Source organism: Tachypleus tridentatus, chromosome 13, assembly GCF_004210375.1.
Source record: "Tachypleus tridentatus isolate NWPU-2018 chromosome 13, ASM421037v1, whole genome shotgun sequence".
NCBI classification, from domain to species: Eukaryota; Metazoa; Arthropoda; class Merostomata; order Xiphosura; family Limulidae; genus Tachypleus; species Tachypleus tridentatus.
In genome coordinates this window covers 107,802,570-107,827,363 of record NC_134837.1, presented here as the reverse complement: position 1 = coordinate 107,827,363, position 24,794 = coordinate 107,802,570, and the positions used below count along the sequence as shown (strand labels likewise).

Below are 24,794 nucleotides of genomic sequence, written 5' to 3'. Positions count from 1 at the left end.
TTCTTTGAATCACGATAAAAATTAGAAATATTGGGTAGCGAATTAATTAAAAGTGAAAAAAACAACAAAAATATTTTATAATATTCGTATTAATACTTACTCGTGATAAGAACAATAAAATAAGACTGAAGACATTGACAAAGATTCACTTCAGAAATGTTTTCAGACGATATAGCACAAGTTTACTATTGAGTAATTACAGATCAGACATCAATATGTATGAGTACATATTTAACAGATATTAAAATACAATCTCAAAGTTTTGGCTTACTCACTGGCAAAACAAATAGAAACAGCATTTCAAATTGTAAAATATTACTCTGTTGCAGAATAGTTATGAAAGTAATATTCTAAAGTTAACTAAAGTTATAACGAAGAGAGATGAGGTTCTATTCAAACACCATTCTTTAGATAGACGATATGGGAAAACTAGTAATAATTTTATTCTCCATTTAAAATCGAGACGGCTTAGTCTACTTTGTGATCGTTAGCTGATCAAGTGATATGTCTACTTCCATCCCTGTCTTATTTTGTTATGTTTTCCAAGGGGCACGGCATGGCCTGGTGGTTAGTGCGCTCAACTCGAAATCTGAGGGTCGCAGGTTCGAATCCCCATCGGACCAAACATGTTCGCCCATTTAGCCGTGTGGGCGTTCTAATGCGACAGTCAATCCTACTATTCGTTGGTAAAAGAGTGGCCCGAGAGTTGGCGGTAGGTGGTGATGAATAACTGCTTTTTCTCTAGTCTTACACTGCTAAATTAGGGACAGCTAGCACAGATAGCTCTCGTTAAATTAAAAAAAAATCTTTTTTCAAGTTCAGTAGCGAGCCTTACATAGCTTTTTTATGTACCGATATTTCTTTATACATGTTAATATATGGCTTCAACTCTATTAATGTTGTCTTTACACAAATGAGTTGCGTGGTATTTTCTTTTAGTGTATATTAATATGGTCTTTTGTGCGGTTGCGCGGAAATGCGGAACATCAATGTCCCATTTGTGAAGAATTCCCTCCTAAGTTATGTTGAGTGGGTTGTGTCCTCTTTTGTATACATAAAGTTATTTTGTGATGATCATTTGTTTGGATATTTTGAGAGAAAGCACCATTTAAAATGATTACCTTTACCTTATGAATATTTAGATTTCCTGTATAAGGTAGGTATACCCTAATTACCACAAACATGATTTTGTGCTAAATTGTATATGTAAATTAAAATCCATCTTCAAAATGCGTTAAATATCTATTTAGACTTTTTTTTTGTTAAGCACGAAGCTAAAATGTGCTCTGTCAACCGTGGATGTATAACGCTGATTTTTAGTTTTATAAACTGTAAGTTACATGGAGAGGGCATCCATTTATAAAAATACTAATTTTTTCAAATAATATCTGACGTAACCTAATGTTTAGCTTACTTGGTTAAAAACTGAAAGGTATAAGGTTCGAGCCTTGATACACCATTGAACATATTACGCACTTTCAGCCTTGAGTGTGCTATAAGAAGACAATCAATTCCAATATTCGTTTAGGAGTAGTTACGTACGTAGCGCGTTCTGATGACTGTTTATTTTTTTTTCTTTTGGTGGTAGTTATAAATTAGGAATACGTATTTATAAACTCTGGAGTATTTGACTTTGCCGTTTAATTTATACCTAGTAGAATATGCAGCCTAGATTTAACAGATACACCATCTATTCAACAAGAACAAAGAAAACAAGTACTAGTTTTTTTTTTGTTTCTGAATTTCGCGCTAAGTTTCACGAGGACTATCTGCGCTAACCATCCTTAATTTAGCAGTGTAAGACTAGAGGGAAGACAGCTAGTCATCACCACCCATCGCCAACTCTTGGGCTACTCTTTTACCAACGAACAGTGGGATTGAACGTAACATTATAGCGCCCCGACGGCTGAAAGGGCGAGCATGTTTGGTGCGACGGGGATTCGAATCCGCGACCCTCGGATTACGAGTCGAACGCCTTAACCCACCTGGCCACTCCAGGCCTATGATAAGTACTACAACTAAATGTATTGTAAACGGAAATCAGAATTACGTCCTCGGTTTTTATAAATACAAAAGTAAAAAGATGAACAGGGACAGAAAGTAAAACAAGTTCCACACTTTGTCTTAAAAACTGATTTAAATGATAGATTCTTGTTTCTAAGTGCGTGACAGAATATCATTACGTATTCTTATACATAAACCTTGTAATTTTGTAAGCTCTGAATGTTAAAACGAATGCAACCTGAATGGTTCGTTAAGGGAAGCTACAGGTTTCCGGCCTTACAAATACAGGTTAAAGTATTACATATTTTTTGTATAAAATTATTGCCTACCTACACGTGATTTAATTTCAAGAATTATCAAAGGTTTTGCACGAGTGCGTTCTCCGAATAATTTTCTTTTCCAGTCTGTTATTATAATAATAATAGTAAAAAGAAACTAATCTGAGAAAGTCAGTTTTTTTTTTTGTCTGATATTCAGTAACGCAGTTACTGTTGGTATAGAAACAACTATAAAAATGCACATTTCCAGAGGGAAAAATCTTAGTAACAGCCCGCTATTTCAATTAAGTTATAAAATAACAGTGAAGTCAGACATCTGAAAAAAAGAAACTGGTACCGTACCATTCTGTTATACTATCCTGGTTATTATAGATATTAAGTAATTTCACTAGAGGTCCGTAAATGATTCTATTTGAAGTAGCTTGCAGGGTCCCAAAGCCAGACAAGACATATAGCGGGAACGACAGTACATTTCATTTCCTGCGAGCTACAGAATAATGACAGTTATTTAAAATCCATTTTCCACACTTGGAATAATTCCTAACATTGTTTTCACGAATGTGAAATGAGAACAAACCATGTAATGTCTCAGGAAACTCTTTTATAGCCAAACTAATTCTGAAAGTTTGAAAGATGAAACCTATTTTAAGTTCGCCCCCGAATGGCACAGTGGTATGTCGGAGGACTTATAGCGCTAGAAACCGGGTGTCGATACCCGTGGTGGGCAGAGTACAGATACTCCTTTATACAGCTTTATGCAACTTTTCAGTTCACTAGGTAAGCTTATAAGGCAAACCACAGTACAGAATTCACAATCAAAACTTGCACTCCTGTCTCATTTAAAAGATACATAGTGGGCTTTACAATTTTGAAGTAATTCTGTATTCAAGTTATCTGAAATTATATGTTAACTTTTTCTCAAAATCGAAAATGTTAATAATGCTTCATCCATTTCTTTTCGTTACTATCTATACTTTTTCCCCAATAATTTCTCAAGAGCGCTATAGGTTTAAATTGAAACTGGTTTCTTTCAGAATAAAATAAGATCATATTAATGAAAGAAATGTTAAAGTTAAACAAAAAATGTATTTAATGTCCATTGTTTTATGAATAAACTTTAAAGTATTTTAACCGGTTTGGTAGTAAAAATGAAGAAGGAAGTAATTAGTTTGAATTGTTTTGAATTTCGCACAAAACTACTCGAGGACTATCTGCGCTAGCCGTCCCTAATATAGCAGTGTAAGACTAGAGAAAAGGCAGCTAGTCATCACAACCCACCGCCAACTCTTGGGCTATTCTTTTACCAACGAATAGTGGGATTGACTGTAACATTATAACGCCCCTACAGTGTTTGGTGTGAGGGGGAGTAAAACTCAAGACCCTTAACCACCTGGCCATGCCATGCAGAAGGTAGTAAAACATAAACATTATAGTTCGCGTGATGAATTGGGGCATGATACAATTATTTGAAACGTAAGCATTTAAAGAAAGTATTGGGACGTAATATATTTATTTGATACATGAAAATGATAGTTCAAGTAAAGAAAGTATTTTGACGTAGTTGTTTTATTTAACACATGAGTATGGTAACACAAATTAAGAAAGTATTGGGACGTGACATGCTTATTTGATACATGAACGTGGTAGCTAGATGGCGGGTCTTACTAGAAATATTACAGTACCATACGTTAATATTCAGCTTTAGAATGACTTAGTAACCACTATACATTCTTTTACGTTTCCAGAGAATATATAGTTAGTTATTTCTTAAAACGTTAAATTTTTTTTGAACCAGTAGTTTTAATTAATTAATCATAGCGGCCAGTTAAAAAGTGTCTTATCAACAACATTTAGGGGGCTATTCTTTTAGCTCAAGAGGTAAGGTGATCAATCCGGTATAGATACAAATATCGGATTATCCCGAGCTACTTTGTTATAATTGTATTAAATCGGTTTTAGCATCAGTTAAAAGATGAAGCATATCTGTCTGTTTGTCTCATACTATGTATTGTTCGTTATACCAATGAAATATTTCGTGAGCTGTGACTCTCATTACACAGTTCATGTTCCTGTAACCGTAGTTTTAATTGACATCAAACCATATTTTAGTGACTGACTGGTTTTAACGTTTATCTAGATTAGCTTAATTGAGAGGAATCTACATAGATTTTCCTTGTAAATCTATTGAACTGTAACGCACATTGATGGTTAATCCTACGTTATAAGAATAATGTTACAGGTTTCGCGCTTCCCTTGAAACTATCTGTTTTATTCTCGATCGAGCGCAGTTTGTTACTTCGGTTAACACACTGTTATGAACACAATTTTCTATTGTAAAATAGCTTCTGTAAAAGACGTCAATCTTGGATGTAGATGTATAACTTTAATCTGAAAACGAGGAAGGTTGGATGGAAGTGAGATGTCATTTCGTTATATCCTACATATAACAGACAGACGTTGTTTGTTGGATACAAACACGTTGAGGTGACAAATGAATTTAAATGTATGTGTATTATTTGTTTATTAAATCGGGCAATGGACTCACATTGGATGAAAGGTCTATTCATGTCAAGGTGCAGTATATAATAACTCATATAGGTTGAAAATTTGTAGCTTGTCAAGTTTCTCGACAGGTAAGAAACATTCCATGTTTCATGTTATGGAGTAATTTGCTCATTCACTCCATTATATTAATAAAATGTTACGCGCAGTACAAATTATAGTAAGTCCAGTAGTGTCTTTATGTTGAAGTTTTGTCTTTCTTTAGGTACCTTGCATTAGTCAGTCAGGCTTTTCATCACACTGTTTTTATACCAAGTGAAGGTATTTGAAGCCACTTAACACATCTTATTTGTTACATTCCTGCGTAAACGACACATTCGGACAAACTTCCCTAAGAAAGTCACCCCTGTAGGTGGAAGCTGACTTTCACAATCATGTTTAAATAGAATAAAGGCTCAAAGGTTCATTGACAAATATGTAAGTGATTTAGTCATCTTTCTCATAGAAACAGCCGATGATTTATTGGTATAACTTCTGAAAGATTGGCTTGTGACCCCTTACTAAACTTGTTTATTATCATATTAACGGTATCAGAAGATATTTCCACCTTCATCACAATGGTGTTTTGGTTCGAAAGATTATCTTTTGTAACCACAGCCTTCATTTTGTAGATGAGGGCGTCTTTTATATTTGAATGTCTTTGGGGTTTTGTGATGCTCATGGACGCTTTAAGCACTTGCCCGTTGAATTCTTCATTTATGTTAAAACATCGAGTGTTCTTTTTTTTTTTAATGTTGTGCCATTTAGTTTTAAGACCGTTAATAACCTTCCTGTACGAAGAAAGGACTGTGAAATAAGCCGTAACTCTATCCATCGCGGCATGCTTTGTGAAATGGTTGAAAATTTGCTTGAACCACATACATAGATGCTGATATTGTTGCTGGTGGCGTCAGGTTCGCACTTGCAACAACGAACTACTTCATTAGCGTATGTATGAGTGTCTCAGTGTGTTTTACGTAGCTCCTCCTGAATTACTGTCACACTGAATTCTAAATGATACCAAAACGAATCGTCGTGGTCCCGAGGTTTGCACGAACGTTAAAACTCCCCCACATCTTGGAGAAACCAAGAATATTCCGAAAACTCCTTTTTATGAATTCTGGACTCATTAATTTCTAAACGGTGCCAAATAAAGCGTCTCGACTATGAGGCTTGCAAAAATATAAAAATGTTTACCAAATTATTATGGGAGTCCGGGTACTTCGCGAAAACATTCTTAGGGAGGTTCCCTGAAAGCAAACTCTAAATCTTGCATTAATAACATTAGAGCACGTGCATAATAATTAACGTTCGTAACTTCGTTAAATAAATTATTTTTGCATTATAACGGCAATAATAATTAATAATAAGTAATGATAATTAAATTGAAGAAAAAGTACAAAATATAGTGCATGTATTAAATTATGCATTATAACGGTTCTGCAAATGTAAGTCATAAATGGATCTACTGAAGAGTTACGGACAAATTTGTTTTCCATTTACTAAATATACTTAGAATTATGATTACAGATTATTTTTTGCCAGAGTGTGTAAGAAATATAAAAGTTTCGTACTTCTATCGCTGTCGCATTCAAGGAATTTATAGACAGGTTTGTTTTACATTCACCAAAGATTACCAGAATTCTTATTTACGAAATATTTTTGCCAAACTATAAGACACTGTCGCAGATGATTTTAGTGATAAATGATTTAAATTGTCAAGTATCCCAACACAAAACCCCCGCCAAAATAATGGAATTATTCTACTATGGATAATAAGTATATATTTAATGTACAAAAATAAAAGTGGGAGAGTTCTGTTATAAATAAAATAGATGTGTAGAATGTACAACAAGAATAAAAATTAATGCATAATTTGCTGTAATAAAAGATCGTAAGCGTTCAAAGTAGAAGTGTTTGGAAATAGATACTTGCACATATACAAAGATGTTTCACAGATTAACACAAAAATAAATGATATAGGAATGTTCTACAAATACAAATAAGTAACCAATAAAGTACAATACTTACAAGTCGGCCGGCATTGTTATTGTGTAGGTTCATCATATCTCTAACATCTCGTTTTCTGTTGCTTTTACGAGATTCCTTTTCTGGAGCGTCTACAAAATGCCTGGCAAATATGGTTCCAAATTGCACGTTGTCAGAGCAGCCGCCCCACTTCCAGCCCTCGGGTGTGGACAAACCTTCCAGAGAGCGGTCACATGAACACATTGTTAGGTTTCCCGCACTACAAGCCTCGGTCAGACCATGGACGACACCTGCGCTCAGGATGCCGTGGATAAAAGCCGTTTCTCTACTACCTGTAGACGAAACAATACATATATATCAGTTAGGAAAACTGTATGTGCATCCCGAATTACTCTACATTTCAAAGTCGGTAGCTAGTGACAAAACGAAACAATCATAAAACTTAAAATGCGTGTTTAAATGTTGAATTAATTACACTAGTGGCTCAGTGGTAAGTTTGTTTTCGTTTCAGAGGAAAGAAAATGGGGCTAGCTGCTGTGTTTACCGCGGAGAAATGAACCCGGAATTTTAATCGTGTAAGTTCCGATACTTATCACTGTTTCACCAGGGGACTCAGAAATAAAACTATAGATCTATAACGCCAAAAACTGGGTTTCGATAACTGTGGTGGGCCCAGCACAGCTGGCCCATTGTGTAATTTTTCATTTGACGATAAACAAACATTTACACCATTTAGTTACTGAATCTATGGAAGTTACAAGAGTGTTGTACTGTCCTGTAGAGCTAGAACTTTAATAAAGGTAGAAACCGAGACAATGATTTTCAAATCTACTGATGTGCATTTCATACAAATGGACACATCAACGCCATGCAAAAGCTGTAAGAAATTAACATTCTCTTCCATAACTATTCCTTATTTTGCCGCGTTCTTAACTGTGCGCTGTCACAAAAGCTTGCATTAGGGGTAGGGAAGGACAGTAAAAAATGCCTTTTCCAAATTTGTTAGAGAAATGGTTGTCCTACATTGGCTTGACAAATCGCAGGACAGGGGCAGTTTAGATGGCTCAAAGAATTCGTCACACTTCACGTGCGACATTTTCTCGGATTCGATTATTTTTGTAACCCTCAGCAGCTCCTCTCGGATTTCTCGGCCGTCTGTATCTGTCACGCTCGGATTTTTGGTTCTTCGACCACCGGGAGCGTGATTTCTTCGCGTAGTTACAACCTGGGACCATTATCATAAACCAACCAGGGACTTCAGAACTGCAAACAACCGGGTTTCTAGTAATAAAGACAGATAAACAGCTTGGTATTGTTAAAAGTCTGAAGCATTTCTTTACCCTCTATATATCTTTTGCAAGAACAACCAGAACAATGTACAAGAGGGGCTACAAACTGTTTTGTCTAATACTGAGCAGTACGCTGAGTTTTCGCACGAACACATATACATCAGAGATTAGTAAGAAACACATGTAAATAATGGTAAACTGTCTTTCTTAGATGTTGTCTTTTACAAACTCTCTATTGTTGCTGTTTGACATGTAACTGCGAAACGAGAATAGCTGAATGCACAGCCAGCGTTAAGCTACAAGGTTTTACAAAGAAGAAAACGTGTTAGAAGAAGGATGGAAGCTCGCGAGTGACAGTTTCAAATGTACAAAGAAGCTAATGTTGAAAATCAAGATATCAAACTTTGAGACAGCGGTTGATGTTGTTTCCGGCCCGGCATGGCCAGGTGGGTTAAAGCATTCGACGCCTAATCTGAGGGTCGCGGGTTCGAATCCCTATCGCACCAAACATGCTCGCACTTTCAGCTGTGGGGGTGTTATAATGGTATTAACTTTCAAAGTTACGCACCTTTCAACAAGATGTATTTACAACGTCATACTTTTCACTCACAAGCAAGCGAAAGCTTGGAAGTTCTCTGCCTTTTTAACCACTATTTTGAATATTTTGTCTTCGTCTAATCTACGCACTTTCTCTCACATAAGATCAACTCTCGGCCTTAAATTTGACAAAACTAATCTAAACAAAATGATGCATTTTAATGAAACTACGCACAAACCTTCAATAATACAATTTTTTTCATTTAATTAATATCGACCGCGTTATGTTTATCATAATAGGAAGATTTATTTGTTTGTATGTTTCCATCACAAAGTACGCAGTGGGTTATCTGTGCTCTGCCGATAAACGTACAGCTAACCCATCGAGAAACAGAAACTTAGTCTCGGCATGCCAAGCTGGTTAGGGCGCTCGATTCGTAATCTGAGGGTAGAAGGTTTGGATCCTCGTCACACCAAACATACTCGCCCCTTCAGCCAATGAGGCGTTATATTGTAACAGTCAATCGCACTATTCGTTAGTAAAAGAGTAGCCCAAGAGTTAGCGGTGGGTGGCGATGTCTAGCTGCCTTTCCTCTAGTCGTACACTGCAAAATTATGGACGGCTAGCGCAGATAGCACTCATGTAGTTTTGCGCGAAAATCCAAAAAAACAAACAACGAAAACAAATATGTTGTTTCCAAGTATAACAGGGGAGTTTCAAACAAGGCTTTATTACACTTGTCTATATATATATATACCAAAGCTCTCTCTTTTATAATATTAGTTTAATTTTAAGTACATCTATTAAAACGCTAATATATAAATATTTTTTATATATTTACAGTTATATATATATACATATATACATATTATGAGGATTGCTTTACACCGTCAGCTTATTATATGGACTTGGGGCTGATTTGAACCTTACGTGGACCAATCTTGTGAAATTATTGTGATTATGAACGGAAAATATCTGTAACAGCGAGGCTGCTTAACTTATGCATTAATGCACTAAAACGTTTATTATAAGTTTTTAGAGTTATATATTAGATGAGCTACATTCTTTATTGGATAATTTATTTTTGTTGTGACACATGTAGATATAGCTTGTTTTGTTCAGATGTTATTGGTGTATTTCCTATAGTGATTAAGTCGTCTTATATAACATCATATAACTTCTTATATAACACTGTTGAGTGCAGAATGTAAACGTTAATGGGAGAATTCTCCAAACTGGTGTTCAACTTCTACTCACTAACACTATTTTCATCAGTCAGGAAGTTTAACGTATACTGGAAGATTTTATTCCTTAACTCCAGTGTTTGATATAGTGGTTTGTGTGAAACAGGGCATGGCACAGCAACCGGATTGTGAATCCGAGAATTCGAGGCTTGAGTTGCATTGTTGAAAAACTTTGGTTTGCATTTTGAGGTCATGGGGACATTATAAAAGTGACAGTCAAATTCCACTGTCCTGTTAAATAAGAACAGCTCACATTATAAAAGTGACAGTCAAATTCCACTGTCCTGTTAAATAAGAACAGCTCACATTATAAAAGTGACAGCCAAATTCCACTGTCCTGTTAAATAAGAACAGCTCAAAAATTCGGGGTAAATGCTGCTGATTAATTGCCATCCTTCTAGTTTATCAGTTTAAAATTAAGAATGGTCATGCGCAGTTAACCCTTGTGTAGATTTATGCAACGATACTAAAAAAAACATCCAGATCTGTGTGATCTGATAGACTCTGATTCAAAACTGATTTTGTGATCACATTTGTTTCTATGTTCTGAATTTAATTATCAATGTTTTAGGAAAACAACTGAACAAGTAAATTTAGTATTATACAAATCTGTCGTAATAATAGATTTGCGATTATAAAATTTAACAAAATGTATAATTATTCAAAGACATCTAGTGATTGACTAAGATATTACCAGTAATTATGTCATGCATTCGGAGAAAAACGTACTTTTTCAAGCTTATGAACTTTGAAAACGTATTAATGATGACATATATATGCACACACACACATCAATTTCGACCTTAGTCTAACCAAATAATGGGTCGGCAGTAATTTTGTCAGCAAAAACTTTTAAACACGAGTAGCTAGTTTAGTCAGAACATACAGAACGAGCATCTTCAATGACATAAAAATCAAACTTGCGACCCTCACATTGCGAGTCGAGCGCTTTAACCACTAGGCCTAATGATGATGTATATAGGGATAAGATATTGACTTTTTGAATTAGTTAACGTTTTTATACGAAACACAACACAAAATTGAAGTTATTCGAACCTTTCACAGGACGGCAATTTTTACTTCCGTTACTGTTTTAATATACTCATGGATTTGTTTTGCTTTTAATTTAATCATGTTAGTCCAGACATGAGTTTGCTGTTAAGCACAAAGATGGCCAATGGAATATCTGTTTCGTGACAGCCGCAGGGATTGAACCTCGAATTTTAGGGTTACAAATTCATTGAGCTTACTGCTGAGACAGGAAGGTGTAGTTTAAATTACATTATGTAAAAAATGAATGAATTAATGTAGTAAATTATACAAATAATGTATTTATTAATTAATGTAGTATATTATATACTATAATTAGAATTGTGAATTATATTAATTCACAATATTATATACAGTATTTGTACAAACGCGAGAAAAGTTTCATAACCGATTTAATCATTTTAATTTGTTGTTTAAATAAGTTGATTTAGACATTTAATTATTTAATAAACTCAGAAAGAAAATAATGGTTCAAACATGCTAAGGTGCTGTCTTTTTTTAAGAGATGAGATATATAGTTTTAATCTCAGTTAGACCCTGTTTGGCACTTTCAGCGTCATAAAGTTAACAGTTAATCTATATATTTGGTTAAGGGTAGCCATGTCGGAAGCGATGTCAAAGACTTACTGCCATCTCTCTGGTCAGCAGTTTTAAATTAGAGATTACTCTTCATGAAGCTTGGATTTTCTGATGAGTGCGCTGTCGCAAAAGATGTCACCCTTATTGAAAATATCAAATTTCTCTTCGTATTTTATGTCATTTGACGGGAGTGACTACTATTTTTTTTTCTAAAAATATACAGACAACTTAAATAGCTTGTTATTTGTTTATATACATTGAGCGAAAATGCGAATATTTTCATAATTCTTTCTCATAGTCAAGAGTTGGCTGTTAACAAAGTCGATCTGTTTGTTGTATAACAAACATTTAACTTAGCTTACAGTAAAATAGTTGAAATAAGAAAGTAAAGTCTTTCCCGTGACTGAAAAAGATAAAGATGCAGCTAGAAAATGTATTGTTTAGAAGCGAATGTAAATATATTTTACGTACATTACCTAGAAGCTGTTGTTGGAATATTATATAAGCTGTTGGAATATATTATAAGCTGTTGTTGGAATATTATATAAGCTTTTGATGGAATATTATATAAACTGTTGTTGGAATATATTATAAGCTGTTGTTGGAATATTATATAAGCAATTGTTCAAATATTGTATAAGCTATTGTTGGAATATTATATAAGCTATTGTTGGAATATTATATAAGCTATTGTTGGAATATTATATAAGCTATTGTGGGAATACCAAATGTTGCATATCTTCTGAAACATTGAAACTAATTCCTAGTCAATTTGTTATTTGACGTGTAGATTACTGCACATCTTTCTGTCGTTTTTGCTTTGTGCTTGTTTTTTCGAAGTTCGCGCAAAGTTACTCGAGGGCTATCTGCGCTAGCTGTTCGTCATTTAGCAGTGTAAGACTAGAGAGAAGGCAGCTAATCATCATCAGCTATAGCCAACTCTTAGGCTACTCTTTTACCAACGAATAGTGGGATTGGCCGTCACTTTATAACTCCCCAATGGCTGAAAGGGCGAGCATGTTTGGTGTGACAGGGATTCGAACCCGCGACCCTCAGATTACGAATCGATCGCTCTAACCAGCTGGCTATGCCGAGACTAATTTTCTGTTTCTCGACAGAGCACAGATAACCCACTGTGTACTTTGTGAAGGAAACATACAAACAAATAAATCTTCCTATTATGATGAACGTAACGCGGTCGATCTTAATTAAATGAAGAAAATTGTATTATTTAAGGTTTGTGCGCAGTTTCATTAAAATGCATCATTTTGTTTAGATTAGTTTTGTCGAATTTAAGGCCGAGAGTTGATCTTATGTGATAGAAAGAGCGTAGATTACACGAAGACAAAATATTCAAAATAGTGGTTAAAAAGGCAGAGAACTTCCAAGCTTTCGCTTGCTTGTGAGTGAAAAGTATGACGTTGTAAATACATGTTGTTGAAATGTCAGTGACTTTGAAAGTTAATACCATTCTATGTAAATGTAATAATAGATGTGAAGAAGTAAATATTAAGTGAAAAAGTGGAAAAAGTTAAGATGGGATGAGAAATAGAATCCCTGAATTAATTCTAGTGACTTAAGATTGATTTTAATTTAGCAATAGCCAGTTTCTTACAAATCATTATATATAAATATGAAGGATAATTTATTACACTAGAAAAACTCTCAGTTCAAATCAAATCGAGTATAGTTGACTGCGACCATTAAAAGAATTTTCTTGCTCTAAAACAATATCTTAGCTTAGATAATTTGCTTCCAGATGTTCTAGCAATGCTATAAAAAACTAATATAAAAAACAGCCAGTCAACAGCTCTACTGCTCTAGAGTTGTTCTAATAGAAAAGTGAGATTTAATTACTCTTATAACTCACACATGATCACAAAAGAGCAAAAAGCAAGTCTTTAACAACGAGACACGAACTCATCCAAGAAATCCTTAGGGCAAATGTCTCCCTCTTTTATTCAAAAGAGATTAGAGGGGATTGCTGGCTCCCCCAAGTCAGTAAGGAAGTTACCATCCGGAGACATTTTGATGAAAACATCTTCACCACATTATACTAAACTCTTCCTGAATTCGAAGAACATCGGGAACATACCCATCCAGGTAAATCCCCTTGCAACTTAGAATTCTTCCAGAAAGATTATAGTTTAAAGGGGTTTAGAGATAATTCCAGAGATGGAGATCCTCACTGTTTTCTCCAGCCAAGGCATTTCTGTGGTGTGCCAAATCTCCATTCGCAAAGACGGAATAATTATACCTACAAATTTAATAATTTGAACGTTCATATCGCCACGTCAACCTGCCACTATCAAAGCAGGAAATTTAACTTGTAAAGTTAGGCCATATCATCCAAACTCTCTCTGATCTTTTCATTGCCAGAGATTTGGACTTTCAAATACCTCTTGTTTTTAATGTGAGCTCGTTGTAGTGGCAAGGACCACGATGCCTACGAATGCAAACTTGAACCACACTGTGTCAACAGACTCGGAAATTAATGTCCTTCACTCCATCTCGTACATGTTTTGCTGCACTCGATTTTACAGCTCTAGTGGGAGTGCAAAAAGATCTCTTCATACCTTCAACAGAGTCATTTTAAAATCATCTCAAGAGTCTTTTGACTTCCATGATTAAGAGAGTAGACGAGTCAACGTCTACTCCCATCTCTGTCTGCACCACTTCTTCCAGTGGCTCTCTGAATCCACTTCCTTTGACTCTGGGTACTGTCGTTTCCTCAGTTCCATCTTTTCTGGTCCCGAGATGCAGAACGATTATTCATTCACGTCTTCAGTCGCTGGAATCTTCTTCTAATGACAGAGACCTGCCCACTCGACCCATGGTTGGATCCGTGGAGGTCGATAGACCTCCTTCCAATAAAGAGAATAAAGAGAAGAGACGTTGTCGAAAACAGAAGGGCTATCCGCCATTTTTCCCCACATAAATAAAAATGGCTACATTGATACAATGGAACTGTAAAGATATCCATTCTAATTAAGATGATATCAAGGCATTGATTGATTCCTATCATCTTGTGTGTCTCTTATTATCGGAAACATTTCTGATATCTGTCAACACAGTCACCTTTCGGCAATTTTATTTGTACAGAAATGAAAGGTTGTGGGATGGACGAGTGCATGGAAGGGTGGCACTGTTGGTTGATCAGCATGTGCCCACCTTGTTTTGCCACTCGTGTTTCCTTGGGTCTTACCATCACTGTTTCTTCTCTATTCCTGTTTCCTGGAGAGACCTATGATGCTCTTGTTGAACAGTTGCAATCGTCCTTTTTAATCCTGGGGAGCTTTAATAAACATGAACCCTCTGTGGAGGTGCTGATATTGATTGGAAGGGTCGCTGTGTAGACCTTATGCTCTCTGATCACAACCTTACGCCTTTCAATACTGGTGTTTATACTTACTTTCATGCACCTAGTCAGTCCTTTACTGTTATTGATCTCTTGGTCTGCTCCTCTTCACTATTCCCCCACTTTATATGTAGGGTTGACAGTAACTTACTGAAGGTGGTCGATGCCACCTAACCCACGTGTCTTGGTGGAAGCTGGACCAAGTCAACTGGACCTCTTTTACTACTCTCACAGTTTTTGAACCATGTTAACTCTATACAACCCAACATTATGTTCACCTGTGATCAGGAAAAAATTAACCAAACAGTATTTCTTAACCTCAAAATCACTAAAACTGATGTACAATTCAAAACAGAAATCCACAGCAAAATCACTCATATTGGACTATATATTCCCTGAGACTCAGCACATGAAACAAACCAAAAACTTAACATACTAAGACACCAAATAAATACAGCTACAAAACTATGTTCACCCAGTAAAATTAATGATGAATTCAACAAAATAAAACAACACTTCATCAACGTCAACAAATTTCCTCCAAAAACCGTGGAAAAAATTATACACAAACACCTAGATCAACAACACAATCAACAACAAACAAACGATAATAAATCCCAAGATACAACAAACTACAAAACCTTGCATTGCTGCACACCATATATTCCCGACATCAGTGAAAAAATAACCAATATTTGGAAAAAAACTTATAACAAAACACAACATTCCAGTAAACACCAAATTTATTCAAAAACCAGGTTCAAAACTAGAGTCCATACTATGTAAAAACTACACTGACAAACATAACACCAACATTATTTATAAAATACAATGCAACAGCTGTCACGACTTTACATTGGAGAAACAAGCAGAAAAATGGAAACCAGATTGAAAAAACAAAAAAATATAAACAATACCTTCACATGTTTTTGAACACTGCAAATCAAATAAACACAACATAAGTATAAAAAACACTCATTTATTAAGTGGGAAACAAATATAAATAAATGCAAAATCAAAGAAGCCCTAGTTATACAGCAACTAAAACCAAAATTAAATCAATATAAAGGAGCACCTTTAAACCTATACTAATTAATAACCTAACATCTAACTGCAACACCCCTACAATCATGTACCCGTTTACAGCCTCGTCTGTAAGACATGCACCCGGTAATGATTAGTTGCAAAATCTCTCTTTGTTAACCTGAAGATGACCTTAGAAGGTCGAAACGTTGTTCTCTGCTTTATGTTTTTTCTTGATTTCGTGCAAAGCTACACAAGGGCTATCTGCGCTAGCCGTCTCTAATTTATCAGTGTAAGATTAGAGGGAAGGCAGCTAGTCATCACCATCCACCGCCAACTCTTGGACTACTCTTTTACCAGCAAATAGTGGGATTGACCATCACATTATAACACCCCCACGGCTGAAAGGGCGAGCATGTTTGGTGCGATAGGGATTTGAACCCGCAGCCTTAAGATTACGAGTCGAACTCCTTAACTCTTCTGGCCATGCTGGGCCCCTCTGCTTTATAAGTAAAAGTGTTAATACTCATACCAGCCATCCTGGGATGCATAATTTTCACCCTGTTCTCGCCGATATTCAAAACCAACTGGCCCATTTATCTTTAACATCTACTTCTGTCTAGTTCTTCTGGATACTAGGCCATGTTGGTATTCGCAGGAACAAGCTCTCTGACATTGCAGCTAAGTTTGTCTGCTCTGGTGCTATCACCACTGTGCCTGTTCCATACATGGACTACGGTCCTGTATTCAAGGCTCGGCTTCGCGCAAGTTGGCAGTCAGCTTGGAGTGAGCAACGTGATAACACGTTTTTCCAAATAACACCCTGTATTGGATTTTGGCCGTCTCGTTTCCGTAAGTATCGGAAAGAGGAAGCTGTCCTAACTAGACTATGCATTGGTCTCAGTTTTTTAACTCATCGTTTTCTTTTAACTGGTACTGATGCATCAATGTGTGGTTTATGTGACACTCAAGTCACAATAGCCCACATTTTAAGACTCTGTTCGATGACACTGTTTTATCCACAGGTTTACCTCTGAGGCTGGACAGTGTCATTGGCGATGGTGACACAGTCCACCTTAGAAATGTTTTTAACTTTTTTAAAAAACCATTGGCCTTTTTAATGCTATTTAAGTTTTTAAATCAAAAATTGGACTTTGTTTTTGTTTTAACATGATTCATTTTTACAAATTGTAATAATTGTACTTCATTGTTAATTTTTACCGTTTGTTTGGCGCAGATAGCCCAGTTGTTTTGCGACATAAAACGCCAACCAACTAACCAATCTTCATAATGAAATAATTAAGTCTGATATAATCGTTTAGGATTGTTAGCAGCATTCTTTGCTTTAGGACAAGATCTTCCTTCGCTTAGTTCTGTAATAAGCGATTAATTAAAACAAGTTCAAATTAAGCTAGCTTTACTTGGTTAGAACTTTAGTGGAATTCTGTTATAATGTTTAGAAAATGTTAAAAAACAACTAGTTAAGACGTTTGTAAAGCTAAGGGAAAATTAAGGAAGACTAACCTGTTAAGGCATTTGCCAACTTAAGTAGACATTAAAAATATAAGCAAATAGTTTGTATGCACGATTAAATGATAAAAATGACAAAGTAGTTCAAAACATCTAACGCTAAAGGAATTTAAAAAAGACAATCTGGTCAACCCTCATCAGCATACCTTTCAAAAGTTATATTTTGGGAACATCTCGGTTTCACCCGCACCCCAGCACAAAATTACCTTTACAGTAGGCCCGACATGGCTAGCTGGTTAAGGCACTCGACTCCTAATCTGAGGGTCGCGTGTTCGAATCCCCGTCACACCAAACATGCTCGCCCTCTCTGCTGTGGAGGCGTTATAATGTTACGGTTAATCCCACTATTCGTTGGTAAAAAGTAGCCCAAGAGTTGGCGGTGGGTGGTGATGACTAGCTGCCTTTCCTCTAGTTCACTGCTAAATTAAAGACGGCTTACGCAGATAGCCCTCGAGTAGCTTTGCGAGAAATTCAAAACAAACAAAATTAAACCATCACAGTAAGTTATGAATTGAAATTCCAAAAATTAATTGCGTTACAAGTTTTTATTAGAGTTAGCATGCAATGTAAATAACATAAAAATCATATGTTTTCCTAGATGAATTATATTGATAAATCAGGAATTAGAAAATTACATTGTTTCCAGTATAGAAATAAGTAGTGTTAGACCAAACAAACAGTGATTTAAAAAATGCCAATATTTTATCACATTCAAGTAATTATCGACCACATTATGATGAGATTACCATAACATTGCAAATTTCAACTTAAAGAAAACTGAAAGTGTACGTTGTGGGTTTCTCTGGGTCCGATCAGACCCCAATACAAATGTATCCTTATAGTAAGCTAAGGATTGAAAATCCAATAAGCAGATTATTTACAACAATTATCAAACAAGCGGTAGTTCACAGATAAGAGAATAAGTTGTGTGTACATGATTACCATAATGATGTTATAATCAAACATTATACTGTACTACTCTGATAAATTATCCTCTGAAAAAGCGTATTCAGTGTAATAAACGGTTAGAAGTTTATTTTATATGGTTTCGAGTAAACTGCATGCACAGTGATTGTCAATGATATTATGGGGTACGCGTGGACCCTCAGATAAATACTAGATTATAGATATATACCCTATCTGCCTGTTTCGAAAATAATGCTTTCATAATGATCCAGCTTGTCTGCTTGAAAATTACATGAACTGGTATAAATTTGCAATGAGTGTGTAAATAGATATACAACCGAGAAAGTCATCACAGGTTGCTGATAACGGTGAAAGAGGTTGTGATGCTAGGGGATTAAAAACCCATTTAGTTAAGGAGTTGATAATGTTAGGGGAATATTAAAATATTGTTTTTCTAAATTGTAGGCTTAATATATTTGAAACTTTAATACGGAAATTAAACATATGCTAGTTTTCAAATTAACAGATCAGTATAAAATAAATTGTTTTGGTAAAAAAAATTTCAAATTTAATACTAATCGTCCGAAAAAACTGACATTTTTCAGATTAAGTGTGCAGTAGAATAAAGGTTTGTTTTACATTTTACAAATTCAAGATGTGTTACGCCAATCATACGTGAGACAATATAATCTCTACTGAACAGGACCAACTGGGCTTTCAGATCTAGCTTAGGAAATTCAGGGAACAGTTTGTCTGGATTTCACGCAAAGCTACACGAGGACTATCTGCGCTAGCAGTCCCTAATTTAGCAATGATTGATTAGAAGAAAAGCTGCAAATCAACACCACCAACGACTCTTTTATCAACGAATAGTGGGATTTAACATCTTGTTATAGCACCACTAAGGCTGAAATTGTGAGCATGTTTGGTGACGGGGATTCGAATCTGCGACCCTCATATTTATCAAGCTTTTGACCACCAAGTCATGTATAAATAAATGTTTGTAGACGTGTAAAGTTCAGAGGAACAAATGTAGAAGCTTCGCACTTGGTTTTCCTGTGGCCATTAAATCAAGACATAAAAAGGAATGCGTTATCATTAATAACCTCTTCTTGCACAACGTCCGGAAAATAATTAATAAATCATTCACATGATGATAAGAGGTGTTAAACATGAATCACAGTATCTTCAACTAATGACCTTAATTCTTTACTCCAAACATTGCATCCGATCTGTGTGAAAATAAAGCTTTTTATATTGTTATTCCGACACAGTACAAACTTTTTTAAATCGTTTTATCCATTTTCAAATTTTCGATTGTGTCAATCCTATTAGATCCAAAGTTTAACATTGACATTATAATAAGTTTTGAGTTGTTGTTAAAATCCACCTTAAGAAATACATATAGATATAGAAATAAACAAATATAATTTATGTATTTTAACTTGTTCCATTCCGATATAAAGATAGGCTTAAGGCAAGGCATGTGGCTGCCTTTAAGACTGTTGATAAGGTGATCTGCATACTTATATATATATATATATATTTTGTAAATATATAAAAAACCATACACCTTTTTTATTGCTTCCTATGAAGATTTCACCCGTGGGTCGTTATAAAGTTCGGTCAATCCTACTATTAGTTGGTAAAAGAGTAGCCCAAGAGTTGGCGGTGGGTAGTGATGACTAGCTGCCTTCTCTCTCATTTTACACCGCTAAATTAGGGACGGCTAGTACAGACACCCCTCGTGCAGCTTTGCACAAAATGTCAAACAAAACAAACCAATCTTACAAAGGAAGCTGCAAAATCCACTAACCACACAGTTTACCCTTTAATAATAACAAACTCCATTTATTTTTTCAATAATTTCCGTCATTAAAAGCGATTCAGTGAACAAATAATATCGTTTAAGAATATACATAGTACGTACATATACATATGTACAATTAAGAATACATATATGCATTTCAATATATTATATTTTTTGTTTCTTGAATTAAATGTCGCTCATAGCTACCGTACCGCTGTGTTATTTACCCCTGATTTTTCGAGTGATAGAAGAGATGGAATGCATCGAGTCAACACCATCCACTGTCATTTCTTGGGCCACTCTTTTACTATCGAAAAGTGGGATTGACCGAAACTTTATAACACCCCCCACGCCTAAAAGGGAGAGTATTTCCACTGAAGGAATTTGATCCCACAACGAACAGATTGGTTGGGAGTGGAGTGCTTTAACCAATAGCCCATGTCATAACCCGAATTTTTTTATATATGATATATGGTTGTAGTACATATCAATAAAATAATGATAAATATTTGTTTGTTTTCCTTGATCTTTGGAAAGAGAGTAACAATGGACTTCTGGGTTTTGTATATGGAACAATGTTCCAGTTTTTTGTTTTCTAATTAGTGAAAATGCGTTAAAAAGAGTAAGATTGCAAGTGCGAAAATAATATTTTTAGTATTATTTTTATTATTGCGTAAATCCACACTTTGTATGATGTTTAAACCCCGCAGTGGTTAAGGCAGGTTCTGTTCATGTACACCTGTAATTTGATATACAGTAATATTTAAACCCACCTCTAGTTAACGTGTATCCAAATACGTTGTCATCTCCCTCTGGTGTACAGTTCCAGCGTTCACTTTGGAACTGCTTTTGACACTCTAAGATGCCACGCCTGATTCCAAGGATAACAGCGCTCATGGAGGATGGTTGTTCTTCACACACGTTCCTTTGCTTGGTCACCAGCCCAGGAACGCTGGAACAAATAGACGTACCGTAGTTAGCAGGCTCGTCAGACCTTGGAATGTCATAATTCTTGGGACCTTCGGAGGGCACCGACGCCCCTAACATTCCCAGATACCTGCAATAAACAAGAAAGTAGCTGTAAAATTAAAAACTAAATTTTGATATTATTTTCCCTCTCGGAATATTTCATTTGTTTCAGAACTGGGAGTTCACAAAGTACCCTGTGAAAGTGATTTGTTATTTAAAATATTACAGCACGAAACGCTCTAGTTACTATAAGGAAACATACGTAATAATAATGAAGGTAAAGAAAAATACGAAAAGGTAATGTCATACTTCTATTTAAGGCCTATAAAGTAACTCGCATTATAGAAACACTATAACAAAACATAATATGTCTATACAATATAACACATAAATGTTAATACGTAACATGGTACCTTTATTCAGAAGTATTAAGTGATCTATATAAAAATTTGCCAAAGAAATGTAAATAAGTAATTTGGTACCCATTTTCAGGCCTACAAAATAACACGTAAACAGTACAACAAAGTAACGTAAATACGCAACGCGATACCTTTATTCTGTAAATTAACACACTCATACACACGTATATATAGTATAACAGAAATGTATGGTACAACAGAGACATGCATATATATAAAACTAGGTAGCTTTATACTGTAAAACTAGAAAATGAATATTAGAAATCGTAACATGATACCCTCTATTCGGGACCATAAAATAGTCTATATACAGTATAACTAAAACATGTAAATACGATACCTATATTCAGTTTACAAAGTGACTTATATACAGTATAACAATGACATGTTAACATAATACCTTTATTCAGACTTATAAAGTCTAATAACGGATATGTAATGAAAAGGTGATTTGCCATACATCCAGCTGTTTTACTAAAAACTCGAGAAAGATAAAATATTAGTCTATGTATTTTCATATTTATATTTGTTATCGGAAAAAAACCAATATTATTTGAAAACATATATTTAGATTAGTCAGCCGTAAGGCTTATGAAGATAAACATTTAAGCCTCTTGAGATGGTAGAAGCTGTAATATGAAACACTCAAATTGATTACACATTCTGTAAATCGATCTGATGAGAACTAAAGTTGTTGAGTTGACTTTTATCAACTCAACCGTATATCGATGATAACTGAATTTATAGAGATGAATCTGTACACACTGTGTATGTGCGGCAGGGCGAGTATGTTACACATTAAACATGTGTGTGTTCGAAAGTGACTGAAAACCGTTTCTTTTTTTAGTATAGTGAATAAATCAAACACATACAATTATTGGACGAGACTTTTAGCTATAAGATACATATAAGGAGAAACACAGCTTTTATATTTCTAGTGCAATATGACATTCTGCACTTAAAACTAATGGAACTAATAATGAACTGAGAAAATTGAATGTCTTTTACTTCGTCTTTTCTTCAAAAGAAAAGCATGTGGTATTATTGTGTATAGAGCCTCAAGTAGGTAGATTACTTACTTAATAACTTGAGAGTTTACAAGATCTAAGGGCCCGGCATGGCCTAGCGCGTTAAGACGTGCGCTTATGAGGGTCATGGAAAGAAACATGCTCGCCAAATAATGTGACTGTACCACTTTAGTTGTAGTAGCCCAAGAGTTCTATTCAAGATGATAGCTGCCTTCCCTCTAAAATTACGGCTAAGATAGCCTCAGTAGGAAAAATTCCAAAACAAACAAACAAACAAGATCTAAGAAAAAAGTATATATCATGGAAAGACAAAAACTACTGTAACCGTTGTAGTAGCGTGATTCTATTCAAGAATACAACGCTTAAGACAAAAAAGGAAACAAACATAAAACCGTGTTCGTTCTATCTTAACACTGAACGTCTGTACGATTTATACAACATTAAAATGTACAAGTAAATTAAATATTAAATAATGACGTGTGGTAATAGCGGACGTCAATGGCAGACAGAAATAACGGCCTTTTTTTCTAAGGCTCTCTCTAAACCTAAACGCGGATATTTTATTTCACAATCATATTTTCAAGTTGCACCTATCGGAGATAACTTACACACTGATGATAGTTCTGTGTTCTCATGTGAAATTACTCTTCGTTTAAGAAAAAAAAATGGTTTATTTCGTATGTGTTAATCGTATTTTTACTCCTATCGAGCGCAAGATTGAACTCTAAAATTGTGCAACGACAATCGAGGGTTTTACTGTTTGAATGAAGAAATTGAATGGTCCTATCCTGGTGGTTTATTTTGATGGATTATAACCGTAAAATCCAGGATTCAGTCTCTGCAGAGACGCAGTACACACAGCTCATTGTGCGTCTTTGCGTTTAACAACGAAACAAAAACAAATGAAACTACTACAAATCTACTGCAATTTCTAAAGCAACCGTCTAATGAATTCTTTGATTTTCAGTCTAGTTGCACTTTTGAGTATATGTTTTTTTTTCTGGGGACATAATGGAATACATTACCGGAAAACGAAAAAAAAAAGGAACTATTTAATAATAAAGACTCGAATCTGAACAATAATAAACGTATGTGCCGTTTGGCTTGTTCCGTATAACATGCAAGGAGAATGTTCAATATCCATGTAATTAAATACAGTAAGCACTCACTCATTGCACTGCCAAAAATAAATGATAAACAACGGCAATGTTTTCCTGTATTTTAAAGACTCATGGCACGAACTGTTAACTTTACGTATTTATAATAAAACATACCTGTTATCATCTAGCATGTTAAAATATTAATCGTTCCAGGAAATCAACTGTACATCCATTAAAGCGCTACCTGGTAGTATATCTTAACATTTATTAGATTTAGACTGAAGGAAAAGTGATATATGTCAGTAATTCATTTTCAACTAACAATTATTACGCCTGAGAGGATTTTTGCCTCGAAATGTTATTTCAAACTTTACGTACAAATACCCGAGGCAGCCCTGCATGGCCAGGTAGGTTAAGGCGTTCGACTCGTAATCTGAGGGTCGTGGGTTCGAATCCCGTCGCTCTAAACATGCTCGCCCTTTCAGCCGTGGGGGTATTATAATGTAACGGTCAATCCCACTATTCGTTGGTAAAAGAGTAGTCCAAGAGTTGGGACGGGTGGTGATGACTAGCTGCCTTCCCTCTAGTCTTACACTGCTCAATTAGAGACGGCTAGCGCAAATAGCCCTCGTGTAGCTTTGCGCGAAATTCAAAACAAACAAGCTGTTACAAGATAATACTTGTTTATTTTTAGATTCACGTAAATGGAGCACTTCTTCAGACTGCTACATCTGCAAAATTTCTAGGATTAACGTATGATTCTAAACTTACATGGAAAAACCAAGTAAATAATATAAAAACTAAAATTTTGTGAAGAACAAACTATGCTAGGAGTCTAACTGGTAAAACAGTAGAGCGACACCTGAAAACGTCCTCAAAATATACAAAATATATATAAGACCTGTAATAGACTGTACAGCTCCAGCATGGATTAATGTAAGCAAAGAACAAATGAAGACCAAACTACAGTCATTACAAAATACACTACTTACGATAGCATATCGAGTACCTAGAACCATCTCTTCAACGTTTATGCATAAATATTCAAATACACAAGTAACAGCAGATAGTCTCCTACATAGTACAATAAAATGTTTTTATAAAAATTGGAGAAAAAAATGAACTAATATGCGAACTCA

The 24,794-nt window shown here is 35.2% G+C and overlaps 1 protein-coding gene across 1 annotated transcript in view; it reads right to left on the bottom strand.

The window, feature by feature from the left end:
* LOC143239108 (protein Wnt-16-like) overlaps positions 1 to 24,794 on the bottom strand; it is a 71,671-nt gene that overhangs the window by 22,256 nt on the left and 24,621 nt on the right. The window contains exons 2-3 of the mRNA XM_076479939.1: positions 20,913 to 21,196; positions 6,855 to 7,144 (exon numbers count right to left, since the gene is read on the bottom strand). Coding sequence (XP_076336054.1) covers positions 6,855 to 7,144; positions 20,913 to 21,196 — 574 coding nt within the window. The remainder of the gene's footprint in view (positions 1 to 6,854; positions 7,145 to 20,912; positions 21,197 to 24,794) is intronic.